This window comes from Tasmannia lanceolata, unplaced genomic scaffold (assembly GCF_043159265.1).
Source record: "Tasmannia lanceolata isolate RefF3 unplaced genomic scaffold, GAP_Taslan_0.1 ptg000007l, whole genome shotgun sequence".
In the NCBI taxonomy this organism is placed as follows: domain Eukaryota; kingdom Viridiplantae; phylum Streptophyta; class Magnoliopsida; order Canellales; family Winteraceae; genus Tasmannia; species Tasmannia lanceolata.
The window spans coordinates 4,735,562-4,755,762 of record NW_027518684.1 but is presented as its reverse complement, the minus strand read 5'-3'; the positions used below and the strand labels follow the sequence as shown (position 1 = coordinate 4,755,762).

Genomic DNA, 20,201 nt, shown 5'->3' with positions numbered 1-20,201 from the left:
TGGAGAATTCCTTGTTAGGCATCACTATTAATCTCGTATGTTACCCTATAACCCAAAGACCATAAGGCGAGCCCACGGACCAATATGACCCCTAGGGTCTAAGAAAATATAAAGGGTCCTGTCTGGATGGAATACCCTTATACTTATTCATTGTCCCAGGCTATTCTAGTATGATCCCGTTCAGTGCGTGAACCATTCACTACACTGATTTTGCCTACTTAGAGTCCACTACCCCAGTGGTTGAGATAAGCCACCCCAATGCGTGTATGGAGAGACAAAGGCTGATGCTGGTTGTGTACAAGAAGAGATATCTAGTCTCAACCCCAACCACGAACTTTTAAGGTCTGCAAACAGCCTGAATATCATCTCCCAGCCTCTTATGATCTATGAATCTATGCGCATGGTATTCCTACAATGCTACATAAGAACAAACATGTGTTAACATAAGCACATCACACATTCCTTTTACAGTACCCAATAAGATGTCATGAATTTCATTTATAAATTAAGGTTCAATACGAGTATGATTGGCTTTTACGGCATACACTAACAGTTTTGCAATGGGAGGCCAGGTGAGCTCAGGGCTCGGGTGTTTTTGTTTTGAAGAGTGTTTTTGACCTTGAAACATGAGTATGGTTACTTTATCGACGGAGTCCGCAAATTTTTGGTTTTGAAAATAGAGTTTTGGTCCGAAATAGGGTATTGTTTGCAAGCATATAAAAGGCGTTCCTACCGACAAGCGGACTCATCATCGAGTTGACCACCACTGGCTCTCATCAGCCAAGCAAGCAAAAATGGGGTGTCTAATCAACACTCATGATTGGTGGTTAATACCCCATTTTCTTGGAGTGTGACCTATATTGGTGCAGCACACTCATGATTGGCGGTTAAAACCCCATTTTCTTGTAGTGTGACCTATATAGGTGCAGCAAAACTAGCCTGGAATTTCTTGTCAAATGGAACCAAGCTATATATAAATCTTATTTTTAAAAAAATTTAGCTATACAATGCTTAACAATCACAAGATCAATCAATTGCGAGGAAGTAATCATCGTTAGAAGCCAAAATATTTTTTAAGAAAATTTTCAATGTGACGAAAATATTTGTCGCTATAAAATAGTAGAGAAGTGATAGATGCAAGGGCGCCCTTGCATAAAGAGCCAGAAAAGGGCCCTTATTGGATCCACATCATTTTCGGTACCCTCTTTAAATCGGTTGAGAAAGCAAATTCGGTTTTACTTAATGGCGTGGATCCAATCAAGGGGTTTTTTCCGGCTCTCTACGGAAGGGCACCCTTGCATCTATCAATATTCCTCAAAATAGTATATAGGAACGGTTGCCGACGGAATGTTTATGTCACGATAAAAGATAAATCTAATTCTTTCAAAAAATAAAAAAAGTCATTTAATTTATGGAACCATCCGTCGCTATGACCCTTGCTAGCTATGCCTCTGTTTTGCGACGGACAGTTTTCTGTCGCCATAGTGTTTTAAAGATGGATTTTTGCCTTTTCGCGATGGATTTCGTTTGTCGCCAATTATTGTATTTCTTGTGGTGTATATTTGACTCATACAAGGCCTAATATAATGTTTAATGTAGGCTCACTTTCTAGATTCATGCAAAGTCCAAGTAAATATTACTTTCTTATGACATAGGGTATCCCCACCCCAATTTTTAGGCTGGGACTATTCCCTACGGATGCATGCATGTTTTGTCTTTCAATCACCTATTAATATTACTTTGGTGTAGCAAAAAGAGTGCTAAAATACGCCCGAAGATTAATGAATTATGGGATCAGATGATATGAGAAGCACTTGGTCTTACAGTGGGTCTTGATTCTAAGTTGATCTCATGGACAACAACCGAAAAAGAAGAAGAAGAAAAGCAAAAGTGTGTTGCTCTTTCAAGTATGGAAGTTGAATACTGCAACCAAAAGTGCAACATGCCAAACAATATAACTTTGAAGAATACTATTCGATTTGAAAGAAAAGCTGTGACAATGTATTGCGATAATAAATAACTATTGTAATGACTTAAAAATCTAGTACTGGATTGAAAGACTAACACCAGAAGATGAAGACTAAGTTGTGGAAAATTAAGAAGTGACTACTTGGCCAACAAAGAAATGTAAGTGAAACCATGTCATTTCTCATTTTCGAAAATTTGATCCAATGAAGACAAAAGAACATGTAGTGAACCAGGTTTTAACAGGAAAAAATGCTGGAATTCTGCCTCAAATACATAAAGAGAAGTGACCCTAAGTGCCTAACTGGAATAAGATGAGTTTTTGCATTATTTACACTAATTTATTCACATTTCGATACAGAAGCTCATAAATATTACATGAGAGTGCTTGTAATGACCATAGTTTCAAATGAGTCATTCTATGAGAAAAGCGTAAGGAAAGAACAGGCAAACTAAGTGGTATTATATGTTTATATATATATAGTAATCTGAACAAATTAGACATACAAAGGTGCTGTGGTGTAGTCGGTTATCACGTCAGTCTTACACACTGAAGGTCCCCAGTTCGAACCTGGGCAGCATCAAATTTTATAATTTTTGATGGGAGATCATTTTTTTCACCCCCCTTAGGATAATGCACCCCGCTGTTGACGTGATTTTGACATCCTACACCCCCTCTTGGCCGAACATTTTGCATTAATTTATTTATAAAATTGCAAATACCTCAAGAGAAAGCTGATTTAAAAAAAGAAAACAAAAAAATAGAGAACCCAAAATGCAAGATACATGAGTTTTTCAATCAGACATTCCAAAAAAATCAGATGGGTTTCTCCAAAGGCTAGTGATATTGGCACATGTCTTTATAATTGCACCAGTGTTTAAAAACTCCTTGACTCGACAAGGAACTCGCTCGAGTCGACTCCTTTTTACCTTGTTCAATGGTTTAAAAACACCACATCCGTGTTCCGCATTTTGCTCTACAGAGTCAATAAACTCTTTTGACTCTCCTGAGTTATGAACGCGTCAACCGCATCAACAGTGTTCTTGGCATCGTCCGCGGCAAGTCGACAAGAATTTTTCTCAGCCGCATTCCGCGTCATAGAGTTTTTAAATACTGAATTGCACTAACTAGGGATTGAGCCTCTTGCTCAATGGTCAAGTGTCATGCCCCAACTCATATCCCAAGGTTCCGCACTCATGTGTACCTTGACATACCAGTCAGTGTCACAGTCACTAGTTCAAATGCGGAAGCAACGTACAACCATTCATTTGCGGATTCAATATCAAAGACCAAGATAAACGTTTTTTTTTTTTTTTTTAAATGTTATTATGGAAGTTAGTAATGCATTCTATGTTCTAGCCTTGCATGTCTGTGAGTTCCCCCTCGCAGGTATGCGGTGTGTCTAGTGCCTTCTGGTCAGGGTCGTGACCAAAAAATTCACCCAAATGCCATGATTCTGTTTGCAAATGTTCAAACTAGAGCTTTTGCAAATAAAGCATAGTAGAAGACTTCTAACGAATTTATCACCCCTCACCCCCCTCGAATTCACCCGTATTTTTCATAACGGACGATACAGCCTACACAATAGGATGATCCAAACCATCCATTTCCATAGGATAATCCTAGCCGTCCAATCTATAGGAGTTTCCATAATGTGAGTCCCTCTTTAGATCGGAGGGTTAGAATCATCTTATGGTAATGATTTTTTGGGGCACAACCTGTTTATGTTGTGGCCCATCAAATGGGCAGTTTGGATCATCCTATGGTGTGGGCTGTAGGGTCCATTTTGAAAACAATACGGGTGAATTCATCACGGAGACGGGTGAATGTATCACTGCTCTTTTTATTATACTAGCAAACAGGTAAGTGTCATATCATGCACGGAAGTATTTATAGAGTGGCATTCCCCGGAAAATTAAAGCAGGAAAGGAATCAGAGAAAGAGAGAGAAAGAGAGAGAAAGAGAGAGGCATAGAGGTCAGATATGATGTAAGTGATGTGATTTGGCTAAGGAGGGACATGTCTAATCTTCACAGCTCGATGGGGACTCTTCCCAGACAGAGCTACAACACCCCGCGGGATGCACGGGAGCTTTATGCCTCCCTCACCACCTCACTCAATCTGTCACTTTTGATTGTCATTCGAAATCTTTAAAAGCACTTGTGGGCCCCTTCTAGACTTTTCTTAAGGCTCTGTTTGAATGCCAAGAAAAATATTACTGATGGAAAATTTCTATGAACTTTTTTCAAGGGTGCAACTCGGTCGATTTTTTGGAGTTTGGGTCGAGCTCTTCTTATCTTAAAATCGAGTTGGGTTCAGGTTGATTCCAATTCATTTTTTAGCAAAAGCTCCACCCGACCCAGCCCAAGTTGCACCCCTTCTTCTTCTTCTTTTCCTCTTTTTTTCACGAAATGATAAATTCACTCATTTTTCTAAAATGGGACAGCCTGCTCCAGTGTACATGGCAATCAGGCTGTTGAATTCTTTGCACTTGAAGTACATAAGCCCCTCTGGAGTCATAGATACACTAGAGCAGGCTGCCCAAGTAAGAAAGAGGGCCTGATATATAACTTCCATTTTTTCCTTTCCATGATTTAGAGCTACATAATATGAGTTTGGTTAATTCAGAAGGTTATCATCTTAAATCGAAGGTCCCTCTGTGATTGCTTCAAGCTGATATTCCTTCATGTGCAAAACAGGAAAAAAAAAAAAAAAGAAGAAATCTCAGGATTTTTTTCCTAAACTTTTCCAAAGAATTCCTACATTCCAAATATGGTTGTGTGTTTGGATTGCAGGAATTCTCTTGAAAAGTTTGAAAGGAAAAATTATTTCTAAAATTACATATTTATAAAAGAAGAGAAAAATAATAATTGGACGAAGCAGTTTCACCTCGGGTCTCGACTAAATGTGTCAGCCAACAAATCAGCCTTTCACTAAAAGTAAAGGGCCGAGATTAATCTCGTTAAAAAGCATGTCTTTTAATCTCAAACCTTCACAAAAGACTGAAAGGCTGATAACTGGTCGGCACACTCAGTCCAAATGGAAGTGGAACAACCTCCTTGTTTCATTCTATTTTCTATTTAGAGGGACCTTCAATTTATGACCATGTCCCTTAAGTTAACTGATACATATATTTTATGGTGTATAGGAGCAAGTTGCAAGGTAGTTATTTTAGGGATTTGATCATCTTCATTTTGTCGACCCATTCGATCATCCATTGTTTCGATGCACCGCTTTCGTATAATATGTAAATTAAAAAGTATAAGAGGACCCACTTGTTTGGATGATCTAAACCCTTTATTTGTTAGTCCCTGTAGTAGACCATAGATAGGTTGTGCCCTAAAATTCATCTTCTTATGATCATACTATGTAAGAGGTGTAAAATGGATGACTTGAGAAGTTAAAAAAAAAAGAAAAAAAAAGAGGATAGTATTAACCAATTTGATGATCCAAACATGTGGTAAAAAAAAAATGTCTTGCATCAGTTAATCTTAATCGTTGGATGTGCAGAAGCCAAGATTGTATTGCCCACGTTTTGCTTGACATTTTCCTCTTCCTAGTCTTCTCTATTATTTAGTGAGTTGTACAAACATCAAACTTCAAACCAACGAAAAAGTTTTGTCGGGAGGGAGGGGTGAAAAAGCATAAGCACAACTGGGTCACAATACACCCCCCCTACATATTAAGAGTGAACTGTTTTTACACTTTTCTTATTTTCAGTTGATAGAACTGTTTTTACACTTACCCTATTCTCAGTTGAAACATAAGTAATGTTTTAGAAGGGAATTGCTAGCGTCCATCGCAAAAGGCATTTCACGGCTGGTCTGTTACATGTCAGACCAGCCACCTCGTGAATAGAGACAAAAGATGTTGTCTTCATTCACGAGGTGACTTTTGCGATGGACCCTAGCAAATCCCGTTTTAGAATAGTTGTACTCTTGTGAATGTATGGTTTCAAAAACAAGAATACACTACAAATGTAGAGAATAGAGATGAAGGAGCCCATTGACCCGAGATTTGAGATTGCTACTTGTCAAGAAAGACAATGAGGTAGTATATTGACTCCAAACTCGGGGCCAGTGAGATGCACGTTTTTGTAGCACATGTTGGTTTTGGCAAATAAAAGGAGATCATCTTCTGCGGCTTGGGCAATGGGAAGCAGGGCGCTAGTGGCACTTTTTGGTGCACTTTGCACGTCCCACATAAACTTCACCACTTGAAGTGCATAAATTTTTTAAATTCCAATTTTTTTTTAAAATGGAACGACATAGCTGCCAAAGTGAGAAGCAAGTGCGAGAAGAGATTGAGGAAAGTTGAAGCAAAAAATTGTACTCTAAAAAAGAGGAAATAAGAAAAGCAAGTGGTCTAGAAAAGAGGAAATAAGAAAAGCAACAAACTTCAAGCTTTTTGAATATAGGGAGCCCTAATCTAATTTCAACAAGGGGACAAAAATGCCCTTCCTTTAAAAAGGAGGGGTGAATTTTTTGGTAAGGGTAATTTGGGGTGTTTCATAAGTTGACTCAATTTGATAGGTATCTGGTACAAACTCCATATTGAGATCTTTATAAGAATGTGGATGGATCCATTATAGAATTTAAATAATTAGTAGAAAACGCCGCTAAGACGTACCCTATTGGTACTAAGATAACAATATCATCTAACTAACAATTTGGCAGATAAATTTCATGCACAATGACCTGTCAAACCACTTTTATTTCAATCTAGTTGAGATTTACAAAAGAGAGTAATTTAAGTCTTCATCAGCTTGGCGAGTCTGTTCTGTTCTACGATCCACGGTGACAACCTCCTGGTCCTCCCAATGTTAGAACGACGCCTTGAAGATCACTACTAACCCCTGTGGGATTGGCTAAGGATGGCGTGGCTCGTACAGCTGGTGGCCGGTGAGGTCTTACAAAAGCAGGATTACCATGATTATGATTTGGATTTGAATATGGTTGAGTAATGGAAACTGGACTTGTTAGAGTGGGATTTTGTGCAAGAGCTGCTGCTCTTGTGAAAACACCAGGTCCCTGATCAGAAAACACAACGTCGTAAGAACTTCGAAACTTGGGATTTTTCACGCAACTAGCTTTGAAAAGTAGTGTTGGTTTGGATTTTATTACATAAATTATACTATTATCACTCGGTAATTGGAGTTTATAGAAGCTTACTGCAGTAAATAAGACCCCTCTGAGTGTCTGACCATTGACATTAGCAGTCATGAGATACCCAGAATCGAAAGCTCCATCGACTGTACCATGAACATCAGCCCCAATCTAAAAAATTGCAGAATAGTCATATGATTACACTACAATTTAAAGAAAGATGGAACTTGAATTTCAAGGTTTCTATGAAGCTAAAATCTTACCAAGGGAGGAACTGCTGGTCTCTGTGACAGCTTCTGATCCACTGGTGGGTATTGAATGCCTTGCCTAAACTGTTCTGTTTTTGGATGTCTGTGAAATTCACTGTCCATGAAATTAAAATCCTGACCAGTCCTCTGAATGATATTTCTCTGATCCATTGGGTAATTTAGTATGGTCTTGGACTGACATTGGGTCTGCTGCTTAAATAAACCAAAGGGTTGGGGAACTATGATGGACTCAGAAGCTGTAGAGGGCAGTTTTTGAACTGTGGTCTGCTCTTGATCAGATTGAGAAGGAGATGAATGTTGGGAAAGTGAAAGAGAATGCTCTTCTTGTTCTGATTCCAGCTGCCATGCTTTGGGGTTGCTTGCTCTCCTCTTGGCATGCGAATTACCTGGGAAAAACATAGCTGAATGTCATGTATCAGAAACATTTAATGCAGTCATGAGATCATTGAAATAAATTCAGTGTGAATCAGGACCAACCTGAACTACTTAAAACAGAGAGCTTTGATTCTGAATCAATTTTATGGACTCTGTGATTTGGTTCTCCATTGCCAAAAATCATAGTTTTCTGTGATAAAAATAAACAAGAATGAATAGTTGATGTTTATCACAATAGACGGAGGCCTTGTTCATCTTATGACAACCTATTAAGAGTCCTATGTCGATTATTAGACTCAAAATTAAATGTAAATTTGAGTCCAATACTCAATATTGGACTCACAATCGGTTGTCAGAATCTTAAACGAACAGGGCCTAATTAAGGTTTTGCAAGCTTGTTATCTAAAAGTTGTTTGGCTTACATCATCTCTTGCTGAATTTTCCATCCCTCTCAAACACCTTCGTTTTTCCTGGTTCCAGTGGCTACCAAAAATCTTGCACAAGGAAATGTTGTAACGGCCATTAGGATGTTCAGATCCTAGTTGCAGAATGAGTAATTCATTCAGAGGGCGCTCATCTTCTCCACATCTGCTAGTTTATACCACAAGAATTAATATTTTCAAACAGGACCTAATATTGAAAAATCCAAAACAAGAAATTTAGCAAAAATGCATTCACTAAAACTAGTCATGGTAGTCATAATGAAAAGCTAACTATATAAAAAACTTACCCTCCATAGATCACAATGTCCGAGCCTGTAAATACGGCAATATGAGAAAACCGGCCTTGAGGTTGCTGACCACATATATCAAGCTGAGTCCACGAACACGTATGCAAGTCTAGAACCCAAACATCATTATAGTAATGCTTATCACCAACACCACCTATGATATAAACCTGTAAGACAACCAAGAAACAGGAAAATGCTTTTCAGAATTCATTCTCCTAAATTGTCACGTCCAAATTTTAAATAGGTGTGTCTTGCCTTGGTCCCAATATTTACAGCCGCATGACCTGCTCTCACACCTGGTGAAGATCCTTGAATCGCCAACTGTAAAACAAGTGAACAAATATAAATCACAAGGGCTAAAAATCAAGTGTTATAAATGTGACCAGTCCGACTATATATTCTACGAGGAATTTATTCACATTTAGATAACAGACGCCCTTTGTGAATGTGTAATAAAATTATTTTTGTGTAATTTCACCACGTTAGTATCAACTTAATTGTCAACTTCCAGTGAAAAAACAGATCTATCTCTGTATTGCAATAGATTTAGACCCTTATGGAAAAGAGATCTGAAGCTTTTTCAGCTTAACATCAATATAGAAGAGGTTGCATTCCTCTACTCAGTAAAGAAACTTTGATTAAGCATCTTGTACATCTATAATCCCCAATCAAGTAAGCAAGTAATGAAAATTAAAAACAATGTGATAACTGTAAAAATTCCCAAATAGAAAAACCATATATATAACTGAAAGGAAGGGCATGGGTACTTCACTAACTGCAAAAATGTCTAGCTCATTGCTGGAAGAGAAGATAATAACTATAATGATCTCCCTAACTAATTACAAGAATGAGAAAATTATAATAGTGATACAATATGGCTGCCAGAATGACAAGATCTTTTAAAACGATGTGGTACAAGACAATGCTTTCAAGATCTTCAATTTTCCTCTTTAAACATAAGAGCACTATGTATCTCTCAAAGTAGAACTAAAACCTATGTTACACGGATTCTTCTGAATGGGTGAAGTACCCATGCCGGACAGGTCTCAGATTCCAATGCTTTAGGAATCAGGGCGACACTTCTAGGTCTCTTTTATTTGTTTTCTGAATTCTACTGCCACAACTTTACACTTACCGCATGTTTTGAGTTTTATCCATCCTAATATTAGTTGTTTTATGAAAATAACATAATCAATTTATTTAACGTATTTTTTTTTTTTAATATATTATTTATTATAATTAAAATTTGAGAATAGATTAAAATATTTTGGTAAACCAATGACTTTTTTTTTTTTTTGAGATTTGCAAGTGTCAGATTCCTCGTACCCATACTGATGCAACATAGACTAGAACAATGACCTTCCAGAGGGGAAAAAAAGTTGAGTATATTTAAATGGTAAAGCATACTCGGGACCAAGTTAGCGTGTCCATGTCAAGAACATCAACTTTGCCATGATAGCGATCACCACAATCTCCACCATATACAACAAGCTTGTTCTCAATTGCAACCGCAGTGTGGCTGTCACTTGGTGCAGGAAGATCACCTTTTACGTCGGGAGAAGTCCATTTCATGGTTGTAAGGTCTAAAATATGTATGTCATTCAAGTAATTTGCTTCCCCTTCTCCACTACCTCCGAATATCACTAATTTATCATCACTTATGACTGTAGCCGAGTGACTTTCACGTGGGGAAGGTGGATTTCCTTCACAATTCGGCCGACTCCATTCCTTTGTCCTAAGGTCCAATATGTGGAGAACATTTACCTTCTTGGAGCCATTAGTGCCCCCTAGGACTATCATCTTGTGCCCTACGATTACTGCACTGTGGCTATCTCTGGTACCGGGTTGCTCGCCAGTGGTTACAAGGGAGCTCCAGACCATTGTATCGAGATCAAGCATAAGGACATCACAGAAATGCAACCCACCACAACAGCCCTGAAATAGGTAGAGAAGTAAAGATTTTCTTTAGTTGGAAAGACAAGTAAAAATTGAGTTTATATGTATAAAATGATTTGGAGAAACATGCATGGAAAAAGTTATAGGAGATTGAAGATATATAGAAATAAACAAATGGGAGGCATTAAATGATTTTGAAATTTAGTCTACCAAAAAATAAGAAACCAGACCCAGATTATGAATTGATGAGAGAAACAAAACACGCCATTCATTTGTGATGGAAAGCTTAGGGCAAAAAACTAACAGAGTAACAAAAAAGTAACAGTTTCTCGCGAAAAATCTCAGTAGAGTATAAAAAAGTAAAATAGTGTGAAACTACAAACAATTGAAGAACCCAAACAAGTGAGAAAAGGATATGGATTATGAATGGAAATTACAGATATTTGCACCTTGTCAAGTGAACTGTAAAAATACAATGTTGAACTCAAGTTAGACATTAATTTAAAATCAAAAGAGAAAGAAAAACACCTATGTTTCTTGAAAGAAGAAAATAGCCAAAATATCTACATCATATTATAAAGAAGCAGAAAGCCACTAGAAAAACAGATCCAAATAATGGGGAATACAAAGAATAGCAAAAGAAATAGAACACAAACCCTGAAATTCTCTAATAACCCTATAACAGATGAAGCAGAGCATGAGAAAAAAAAGCTAAGATCACCACATTGGAACCTTAAGAATAAACTTCATCACACACAAATATTAGACTTAAAGAAAACCCAAAAAACTCCTAGAGCAAACATCACTGGAACCTTATGAAAAGAAAGAAGAAGAAAAACAGTTGGAAGACCAAAAGAAAAACAGAACCTGTCAAAAGAAAGAAAACAACACCAAAATCTTAAAAGAAAGAAAACATTCACAACTTACATCAAACAAGGAAATATATAGTCTCTGTAAATTCTCAAAGATAATAAATATCACAGGCAATAATATTGGCATAGAAACAAAGCCAATGTTAACAAAAAAAGAAAACACAAAACATGATAATATATAATATAAGAAAATTCGGAACTGATAATGCTATGAGAATTACCTAAAGAAAATCAACCACAAATATTACAGCAAGAACACAAAAGAAAACAAAAACAGAAAAGAACTAAAAAAAAAATAAACACAGAAGAGACAAACTACTACTAACTATAGAAAGAAACTAAGAACACTAACTATCAGAGAACTAAATCAAATGAGAAGAAACATAGAAATAAATTCATGGGTTTCTCCACATACCCCAAAAACATAAAGAACTTTGTTGGAACAGCAAGCTGAGTGCCCCCATCTTTCAGATGGATTGAAACCCAAAACCTTTGGATAAAGCCACATTGCCTTCTTAATAACTTCTCCACGCAAAGAACCCATCTCTCCTCAAACCTCAACAACTTGTAAATTGTAATCCTCTCTAAGAATTCAGTTCCCACAGCCCATAGTTTAAGTTAAAAGAGATGAAGAGATATAGGTGAAAAGTACAGTTACATATATCAGACATCAGTGTCTATAGACAGAAAAGATGGCTGCTTTCAAGTCCATATCACTGTGTCATCCAACAAATACAAATGACGGTGAAAAAAGAAGTTTTAATTAAAAGAGATGCCATTAATTGTAAATCAAACAGAGAGACTGATAGCTAAATAGTTTGATATGGCTTTGAATAATGTAAAGAGTGATGTAAAATCATGGGACTGTGACGGTTTAAGACAGAGATAGAAAGGTTGGCCCACACAGATTCCCATGCACCCCTCTCACTTATGTTTTGTGGGGGTGTCTGTTAGTGTGATTCTTTTTCTTTTTCTTTTTCTTTTTCACTCGTCTAACTGAAAATGATGGGGGCTTGAGGGGTTGTAGGCATTGGGTTCTGGGAAATGATGGTGAGTGTTTGGGCTGTGAGTTTTTTGGCGGGTGTGGGTTACCAAGGAGTATGAAGGAAAATTTTTATTTTATTTTGTTTTGGGGATTGATGGATGTGAAGTTCTCTCTATTTTTCAAAGGGAGTTTTATTGATGTGGATCTAAAAATGTCTCTGTTCAAGGAGCGTGGGGAAGTGGGTTGTCTACATATTTTAAGTTTTGGGAATTGGGTGGGGTAGTGTTTTTCTAAAAGTGAAGTGGGTTTTCTTGCTACTTCCTTCAACTTCACCCATTTGATTTGATCTCAAAGCAAGAATTTTAGAAGAAATATTAGTGCTGATTTTATCCGGATTTGGAAAAGCATCTCTAGGGTTGAAGGTTGTCTTGGTTTGGTTGCAGGTAGTTACCTCATAGAGTAATAGTCAACATGGGAGAGACAAGCCAAGTAGTCTCCTCTTAGTTACCTGGTGTAGAATAGTGTTAAGTAGTGTTATGTTGTCAACCTCGTAGAGTAGTGGCATGCGAATAGGATGCCTTTACCAATATACATTGAGAAGAGAGAAAGAAGAAATAATAGCATCAATATAAGATTTTATTTTGCAAAAAAAACACTTTTTTGGTGCTCTTTTTACATGAATTTTGCTAGTAGCTTGCTGGTATGACATGTTACCAGACAGGGATAAGACAAGTCCAATATTCTCTTGGTACTTTGAAACTCTACATGCAACCAAACAAAGTAGTTTGTTGATGTGGTAGCAAAAACCACACAAAACTCCTACAAATATTGTGCAACCAAACAGACCCTAATTTGGATTTTTAATCTAAAGCTCGTTGCTTGTGAAAGATAAAATAAAAACCACATATCTATTACTGTCAAAATCAGATTGCTTTGGTGGAAGAAGATTCCCTTATCAGAGTCATTTTCTTTAGATAATATTTGAAACTATTTACTATTTAAATTCAAAACATGCTAAAATTATGTGTCAGGTTCACTTTCCAACTTATTGACAACCGAGGTTTGTCTTATTGGAAAAATATTATTGTATATGTAATAAAAGCCAGAGTTAATGTAATAAATCTTTATTAATTGATTGATTTCATAACATTTATTGGGCAAGTTAAAATGAATCTGTAACATGTTTTTCATATGGAACACATATTTTTCCAATGAAGCAAAGTAGAAACGTCAATCCCATAGATTCATATATCCTAAGGGCAGGGAGAAGTGATATTCTAGTCCTTCGTAGGCATAAAATGTTTCCAGCTGTGGTTGAGACTAGACTTCTCTTCATTTACACAACTGGCATCACGCCTAGCTTTCATACATGCATTGGGGTGGCTTGTCTTGGTCACTTGGGTACATAACTTAAGCAGGAAGCATATATGCAATAAATGGTTTACACATTGAGCAGGACCACTATATCCTAGAATGACCTGTGGATATGAAATAAGGTAATTCTATACGAAGAGGACCGTTAATATCTTTAAACTAAAGATGTCATATTGGTTTGTGGGTCCGCTTAGTAGTTTTGGTCTTTCTTATTTTCCAACGAGGCTGACCTTGCACAATTCCGAAGAGAAACGAAGGAGATAGAGCCCTCAAAACCTGAAAATCGAAGAAAATCCCAGGTTTGGGAGAAAAGTCAGTTCTCCAGGGGCGGACGTCCGTCGGTCTATTTCAGTTGGATTTTTTCCCGTTAGAGCATGTTATGCATATCGCTTGCATCTGCACTTGATGTTTGCACCTCCTAAATGCTTTTCTAATCAAGGGGGAGTTTGTTTTGATAGGCGAATGAAGTAAGAACATTCGAAGAACCTCGAGGCTGATATTCGAGATAAATATAGGGATCTTGCTCCTGAAGGAGGCTTGGACCAAAATCTAGGCAAGTAACTTGTCATCTATACTAATTGTTTGTCATATAGTCATGATTTTTCTTTTGAATGATTCATAAATATCTAAACAATCCATGTGTGATTTAAAAGTTCATAGACTATACGTGCTTTGAGAGGTTTTGTGAACATGTTGGGATAGTGAGAATAAAGCTGCTAGGGCTAGCGTTTAGCCATTTATTTTCATATGATCTTGAGAGAAATATTAACTATTTAAGCATTTATTAATTATGGTGAACAATTATTCATGGTGGATTATTGGAGATTGAATTTTCTGGATTTATTAATAACTTTAATTGGCAGTAGACCATAATTGCTCTGTTTACATGTGTTTATTGGTTTGATTTCCTCGCTCGCCCTTGGGGTGAGCCACGGGCGTGCGGCGCTGTCGCGTGCCCAGCCTGGATACGGGTTTGGGGCGTGCCATAAGGCCTACTAAAAGTGGGCCTTACTATGTAATAACATTGGGAAGTTATATATTCTCCCCTTTTTCTTCCCTTGGCCAGCCGTCTAGTGTATTTAACACTAGGGGTGGACATGGTTCGGTTCGGTTCGGTTTTGGGGTATACCCAGAACCAAACCATATATAATCGGTTCCCTGAAATTGGAACCAGAACCGAACCATATATGTTTGGAACCGAACCGAACCAAAACCATATATAATCAGTTCGGTTCTGGGTTTACCCAACCTTCACCAAATGTAGATATTTTGCCTAATCGTGTTTATAATCGGTTCACTCCTGTTTATATATGATGTACAAACACTAACATGCACAAATTTGGGATAATCAGGCACAAATTTGCACAAATTTGGGCAATGCAAAAATTATATATGAACTACAAACAGGCACAAATTTGGGGGCTGAATTAAAATTTTAAAGGCAAAGCAACACGTTAAAGAGGGGTGAATTAAAAGGGGGTGTGGTGATTTAATCAAATGATGAGGCATTGGGTTTCAAGGTGAGGGTCGGTTCTCGGTTCGGTTTTCGGTTCCGAGATCCATAACCCAGAACCAAACCGAATTTCCATCGGTTCCAGGATATCAGAACCGGAACCGAACCATATAGATATGGAACCGAAACGAACCGAACCATATGTGCCGGTTCGGTTCGGTTCCTCGGTTCGAACCGGAACCATGTCCACCCCTATTTAACACCCCACTTTAGGGGGTGGCAGGGAAAGAAAAGGGGCCAACCATCTCCCCTTAACCCATGCTTAAGGTGGAGTCCACAATTTACACCTCATATTTTTATGTAGTGGCGCCCAATATTTAGGCCTCATGTTCTGCGTAAATCATCATCTCCATAGGATGATCTTGACCCTCTGATCAAACTGATTGTTCCATTATAGATCGGAGGGTTAGGATCACCTATGGAGATGATTTACCCTGTGCAACGTATTTAAATGTTGGACCAACAAAAGAACAATCTGGATCGTCCTATGAAGTGGGCCAGTACTTTTTGAAAATAATTTACTTGCACGTGACAAAATCTCACAATATCGGATTTTGTGTGTGTGTGTGTGAGAGAGAGAGAGAGAGAGGGGGGGGGGGGGATGGCTCGTTGAGGCGACTCAGTAAAAAAAATCCCTATAAATCCTATAATGTAGGAACTTTAGACGAGAAAAGCTAACCAGGAAGAAATCCCTAATTTTAGGGAGGCAACTTTATAAAAAATTGCATACAAACCTATAGACTTGAAACTAATCCCCAATTTTACGGGGGCCACTTTAGGAAAAACACGGTAGCTAACATATCTTCTAAAATTTTGGAATTTTAGGGGGCAACTGCCCCCTTGACCTCCCTTAGATCCTCCCATGCCAAGAAGGAAAGGTCTGAAAATAGCAAACCAACCCAAGAATCGGTCCTTAACTCACTCAACAGACAAACAAGGCCTTCCCACGTAAGGAATTCTAGTTTCCATCAAAACCGCCAAACCATTGGAAAAAAAGAAGAAACCAACAACAGAAAATGAAAGCGAAAACCAACACAACATTTGTCTTTTCAACTTTCTCATAAGACCCATAACATTAAACCCTCTCCATTCTCATTCGCAAAAGGTAGAATTCTGTCAAGATGAAGTTTCCGGTTGCCTTTGTACTGGTTTTCATTCTCTCTATTGCCTTCTCTGATGTTGCTAATGGTATTACCGCGGATGTTGTCGTGGACTCTTCGCTCCTCACAGAGAAGATTGGCACCAATCGTACTATAATAGTTGATCAGAGTGGGAAGGAAGACTTCACGTCGGTTCAAGACGCCATTGATTCAATAGCTGAGGGGAATTCACAGTGGATCATCATCCATGTTAGGAAAGGGGTGTACAGGTAATTATGAACCCCACTACAAATTGTTATGGGTAAAGATGGATTGAACCCATATGCAGGCCCTCGTCGATCATATAATTGGTGTCAAATAAATGATAGTTGCACTATAACATGCTGCAGTAACTTAATCTCTCCTCTTATATGTCCATTCATAATTTAACAAACATGTTTATGGACATACAAATCTTCCTAAATGAAATAAATTGGAGGCTCGTGCCCTGCTCGAATGTTGCTATGTCATGTTTCATCCCTTTTTACCCAACAAAAGAGAAGAAACTGAAGGGAGCCTCTGCAAAAACTAGCCCCAAGGCGCCCCAGTTCCATGTCACGAATGTGCATTTATAATAGCATTAAAAAAATGAAGAAGTTAAGGAATAATAAATGTACATTAGGGGCTCCAACGGTTGTGCCTTGGGGCTAGTTTTTGCAAGGGGTCCCTTCAGTTTAGAATCCCTTGTACATATGTGGAGGAATAATAGATATATGTATAAGGAATGCTAAACTAAAGGGAGACCTTGCAAACACCAGCCCCAATGCCAAGGTCCCTAATGTATTCACCCCCTTTTGCAGCATTTCTGCTTTGTCTTTTACTATAATTGGCTGTATTTACACCTCTTTTGTTTGTCTTTTCTTCAAATTTTCACGAAAGGCAAAGAAAAGGCGGTGGAAAAGCCTAAGGAGAAAGTTGGAAATCGCATTTCCATATATACATGTGTGTGTGTGTGTGTAGAGAGGAGATGGAGAGAGGAAGGACAAGTAGAAGATGAGGATGATGAATGTTTAAAAGAAAGAGCATTATATGTTTATTTTGTTTGTGTTAAAGAATAATACTTTTGTGGGAATGTTCTCGTGTTATTGCAGAGAAAAGATTCTGATACCAGAGAGCAAGCCATACATTTTCATGAGAGGAAATGGGAAGGGGAAGACTATTATAATATGGAACGATAGCTCAACCGATAATTCTGAGTCTGCAACACTGGAAGTCCAAGCTCACAACTTCATTGCATGGGGAATAAGCTTCAAGGTACTGAGTAACAATTAGGTCTGATCATTCTAACCTGTGCCAAAAATGGGTGTAACTTAACTTATTTTATTTTATTTATCGTGCAGAACGATGCTCCGGTAGGGCTCGCCGGAGTCGATAATAATCGTACGGTGGCGGCTTTTGTTTCAGCAGACAAGGTGGCATTTTACCATTGTGGTTTCTACAGCTTCTACAACACCCTCTTTGATGCTGTAGGCAGACATTATTATGATAATTGCTACCTCACGGGCTCCATCGATTTCATCTTTGGCCGCGCCCAATCTCTTTTCCGTGTGAGTGAAAATTCGCACTTATTTACATTCCTTACTATATGCTTATTTCCATATTTTGTAAATTATTTTTCTCTTCCACTCAAAGAAATATTCACTACTATTTGAAAAAATAAAAACTTTTTTGATATATAAATATATAATATTTAATAATAAAATTAGGACAACAAATAATATTATAAATTTAGGGAGATGATATTTTCACCCTCCTGCATTATGTGCACACCCCCTTATAACCTGATTTGATGTGAGAAGTGGGCAACTTTATGTCAAATCACGTTATAAGTGGGGTGTGCAAGTACTGCAGGGGGAGGGGGTTGAAAATATCATCACCCTAAATTTATCATGGTATTCTGGTGATAAAAATATATATGATCAAGGTATCTTGACGATTTTACAAAATCTACAAAAATTTTCATGATATTTTCGAAATTATCAGAGATATTTGTGACTATGCATCAGATGGAATATCCAAAAGTTCCCATAATCTGCTGATTCGGAGAGATATCAACAGATATTGATTGCTCATCACACAGGGCCCACCACCATATATGGTGTGGGCCATCCATAAATAAACAGTTGAATTGTAACTGGCCAACAGTTTACATTTCCATTGATCGAATCACTTGTATCATCAATTGGTCAGGTTTTTGTACAATGGGCCATCCATGATGGGTGCCATATGTTCCAATTGCCCACAAGTTATGCATAATGTGCAGTGTCGAAGGCCCACATCATGCCAAGATATTTCAAGTCAGTGATTGAGGCGGGTCCAAAAAGGAGTTTTGATTAAGTTTGTGACATAAAACAAATTAACTTTGTGACATAAAACTAGAACTTGGACGATGCAAAAGAGGGAGTAAGCTTGAGTGAGTCTTGAGAAGTTGAAAAACTTTGAGAAAGATATATTCTTTTGAAGTTTGAAATCATTCTCTTCCATTGTTATTGGGTGCAGAGCTGCGAGATCTTTGTGCGTGCAGACAAGCGAACTCCGATTCATGGATCTATCACAGCTCACAATAGGAAATCCGAAGATGACGACTCTGGTTTCGTATTTTTGAAAGGGAAGGTCTATGGAATTGGAAAGGTTTACTTGGGAAGAGCAAGGGCAGCTTATTCCAGGGTCATTTTTGCCAAGACTTACCTCTCTATGACCATTGTTTCAGATGGATGGACGAATTGGAGTTACCATGATAGCGTAGAGTATGTTTCTTCCGATCTCTTGTTTAAAATGCCGTTAAGATTATAACCCATTATAAATTGTAGATCATTAGATGATATCATCTGAACAGTTCATCCATGGTTGCATGGAGAACAATGTAGATGCTACAGTTTGGAAATCACCGTGATCAGGCAATCCTAACCATTCAATTCTGGCCTACAAATGGACAAATGAGAAATAATTCAGCAAGAGTGCACATTCATGTACTCTATTGAATCTTAGGGTTGTTCTATTGAAGTGATTTTCAAGCTAACCGGGATGAAAGGTTCAGATCATGCTAGCATTTTATGTTGGGTTATCTTGGATAAAGCTTTCCTATTGAGTCCCTTCGGCAGTTTCATTCTCCAAAAAGGTTCTGTATTGTAAAAATGGTGTCCATATCAAAATTCGAAGAACATTATTATCTAAATTTTATAATATAATGCTAAAACAAATAGTAATAATTCTTCCATTTTCTTACTATGTTAATGTTGATTGGGCAGGAACTTAGCTCTTGGAGAGTACCATTGCCATGGACCAGGAGCAGACCCTGAAAATCGTGTCTCATGGTCTAAACAGCTCACTGAAGAGCAAGCTGCACGGTTCATGTCAGTCGAATTCATCGACGGCAAGGAATGGTTGCCTGTTTACTAAAGTTTCGAGATTAGAGATGATTCATCAAGACACTGTTGATTGTTTGGTTGTAATGGTGAATTCTTTGTTAAGATTGACCTTCTGTTTGTTGGAGTCCCAACGAAAACCATATGTTTGATGGTAAGCGTATAGTTTCATACTTGATTATTTCGTCTATCTAACATTGTATTTCATTGAAAGATAACGGGAATTTACGTTTCACATGCATTGTGAATGAGTTAAGGGTTTCTTCCACTATGTTAGCACTATTGAAGAAATTTGCGTGTACAATGGATTGAAGAGTTTACAACAGTAATGAAATGACAAATTTGCTCAACAATAGTCCCAAGATATAGAAAATTATAGTCAAGAAACAGGGTATGAACAGTTAAAATGAACAGCTAAAATGAGCCTGAGAATTGATGAAAGCAAATAGAAAGGTGGTTAAGAACAAATAAAAATGGATAGAAACTGAATTTTTATTGAATCTTTGATAGAAAACATCAAGGTAGATACTTTAGCTTGGCGATGAACTCATGCCAAGCAGAAGAAGAGGTGGAAAACCTTCAAATTCCAAGAATTCCTTTGTAAATTTATTCA

The 20,201-nt window shown here is 37.7% G+C and overlaps 2 protein-coding genes and 1 non-coding gene across 4 annotated transcripts; 2 read left to right on the top strand and 1 right to left on the bottom strand.

The window, feature by feature from the left end:
- The first annotated feature begins 2,475 nt into the window (after nt 1-2,475).
- TRNAV-UAC (transfer RNA valine (anticodon UAC)) lies at nt 2,476-2,549 on the top strand. Its single transcript has one exon. It is a non-coding gene; the product is annotated as a tRNA-Val (tRNA).
- A 4,111-nt stretch (nt 2,550-6,660) lies between these two features.
- LOC143880838 (uncharacterized) lies at nt 6,661-11,936 on the bottom strand. Of its 2 annotated transcripts, none has more exons than XM_077383814.1 (9): nt 11,628-11,936; nt 9,852-10,379; nt 8,700-8,765; nt 8,445-8,611; nt 8,137-8,302; nt 7,817-7,904; nt 7,334-7,740; nt 7,137-7,241; nt 6,661-6,995 (listed from the first exon to the last, which is right to left on the bottom strand). In XM_077383814.1, the coding sequence occupies exons 1-9, from the start codon at nt 11,754-11,756 to the stop codon at nt 6,750-6,752; spliced, it is 1,902 nt and encodes a 633-aa protein (XP_077239929.1). In that variant the 5' UTR covers nt 11,757-11,936; the 3' UTR covers nt 6,661-6,749. The 2 variants fall into 2 exon arrangements, with proteins under 2 accessions (XP_077239929.1, XP_077239930.1); XM_077383815.1 differs by having other exon boundaries at nt 7,334-7,725; nt 11,628-11,934.
- Nucleotides 11,937-16,051: 4,115 nt separating this feature from the next.
- On the top strand, nt 16,052-19,853 carry LOC143880837 (Pectin lyase-like superfamily protein). Its single transcript, XM_077383813.1, has 5 exons — nt 16,052-16,453; nt 17,315-17,477; nt 17,564-17,770; nt 18,723-18,970; nt 19,472-19,853. The coding sequence occupies exons 1-5, from the start codon at nt 16,206-16,208 to the stop codon at nt 19,620-19,622; spliced, it is 1,017 nt and encodes a 338-aa protein (XP_077239928.1). The 5' UTR covers nt 16,052-16,205; the 3' UTR covers nt 19,623-19,853.
- Nucleotides 19,854-20,201: the final 348 nt, after the last annotated feature.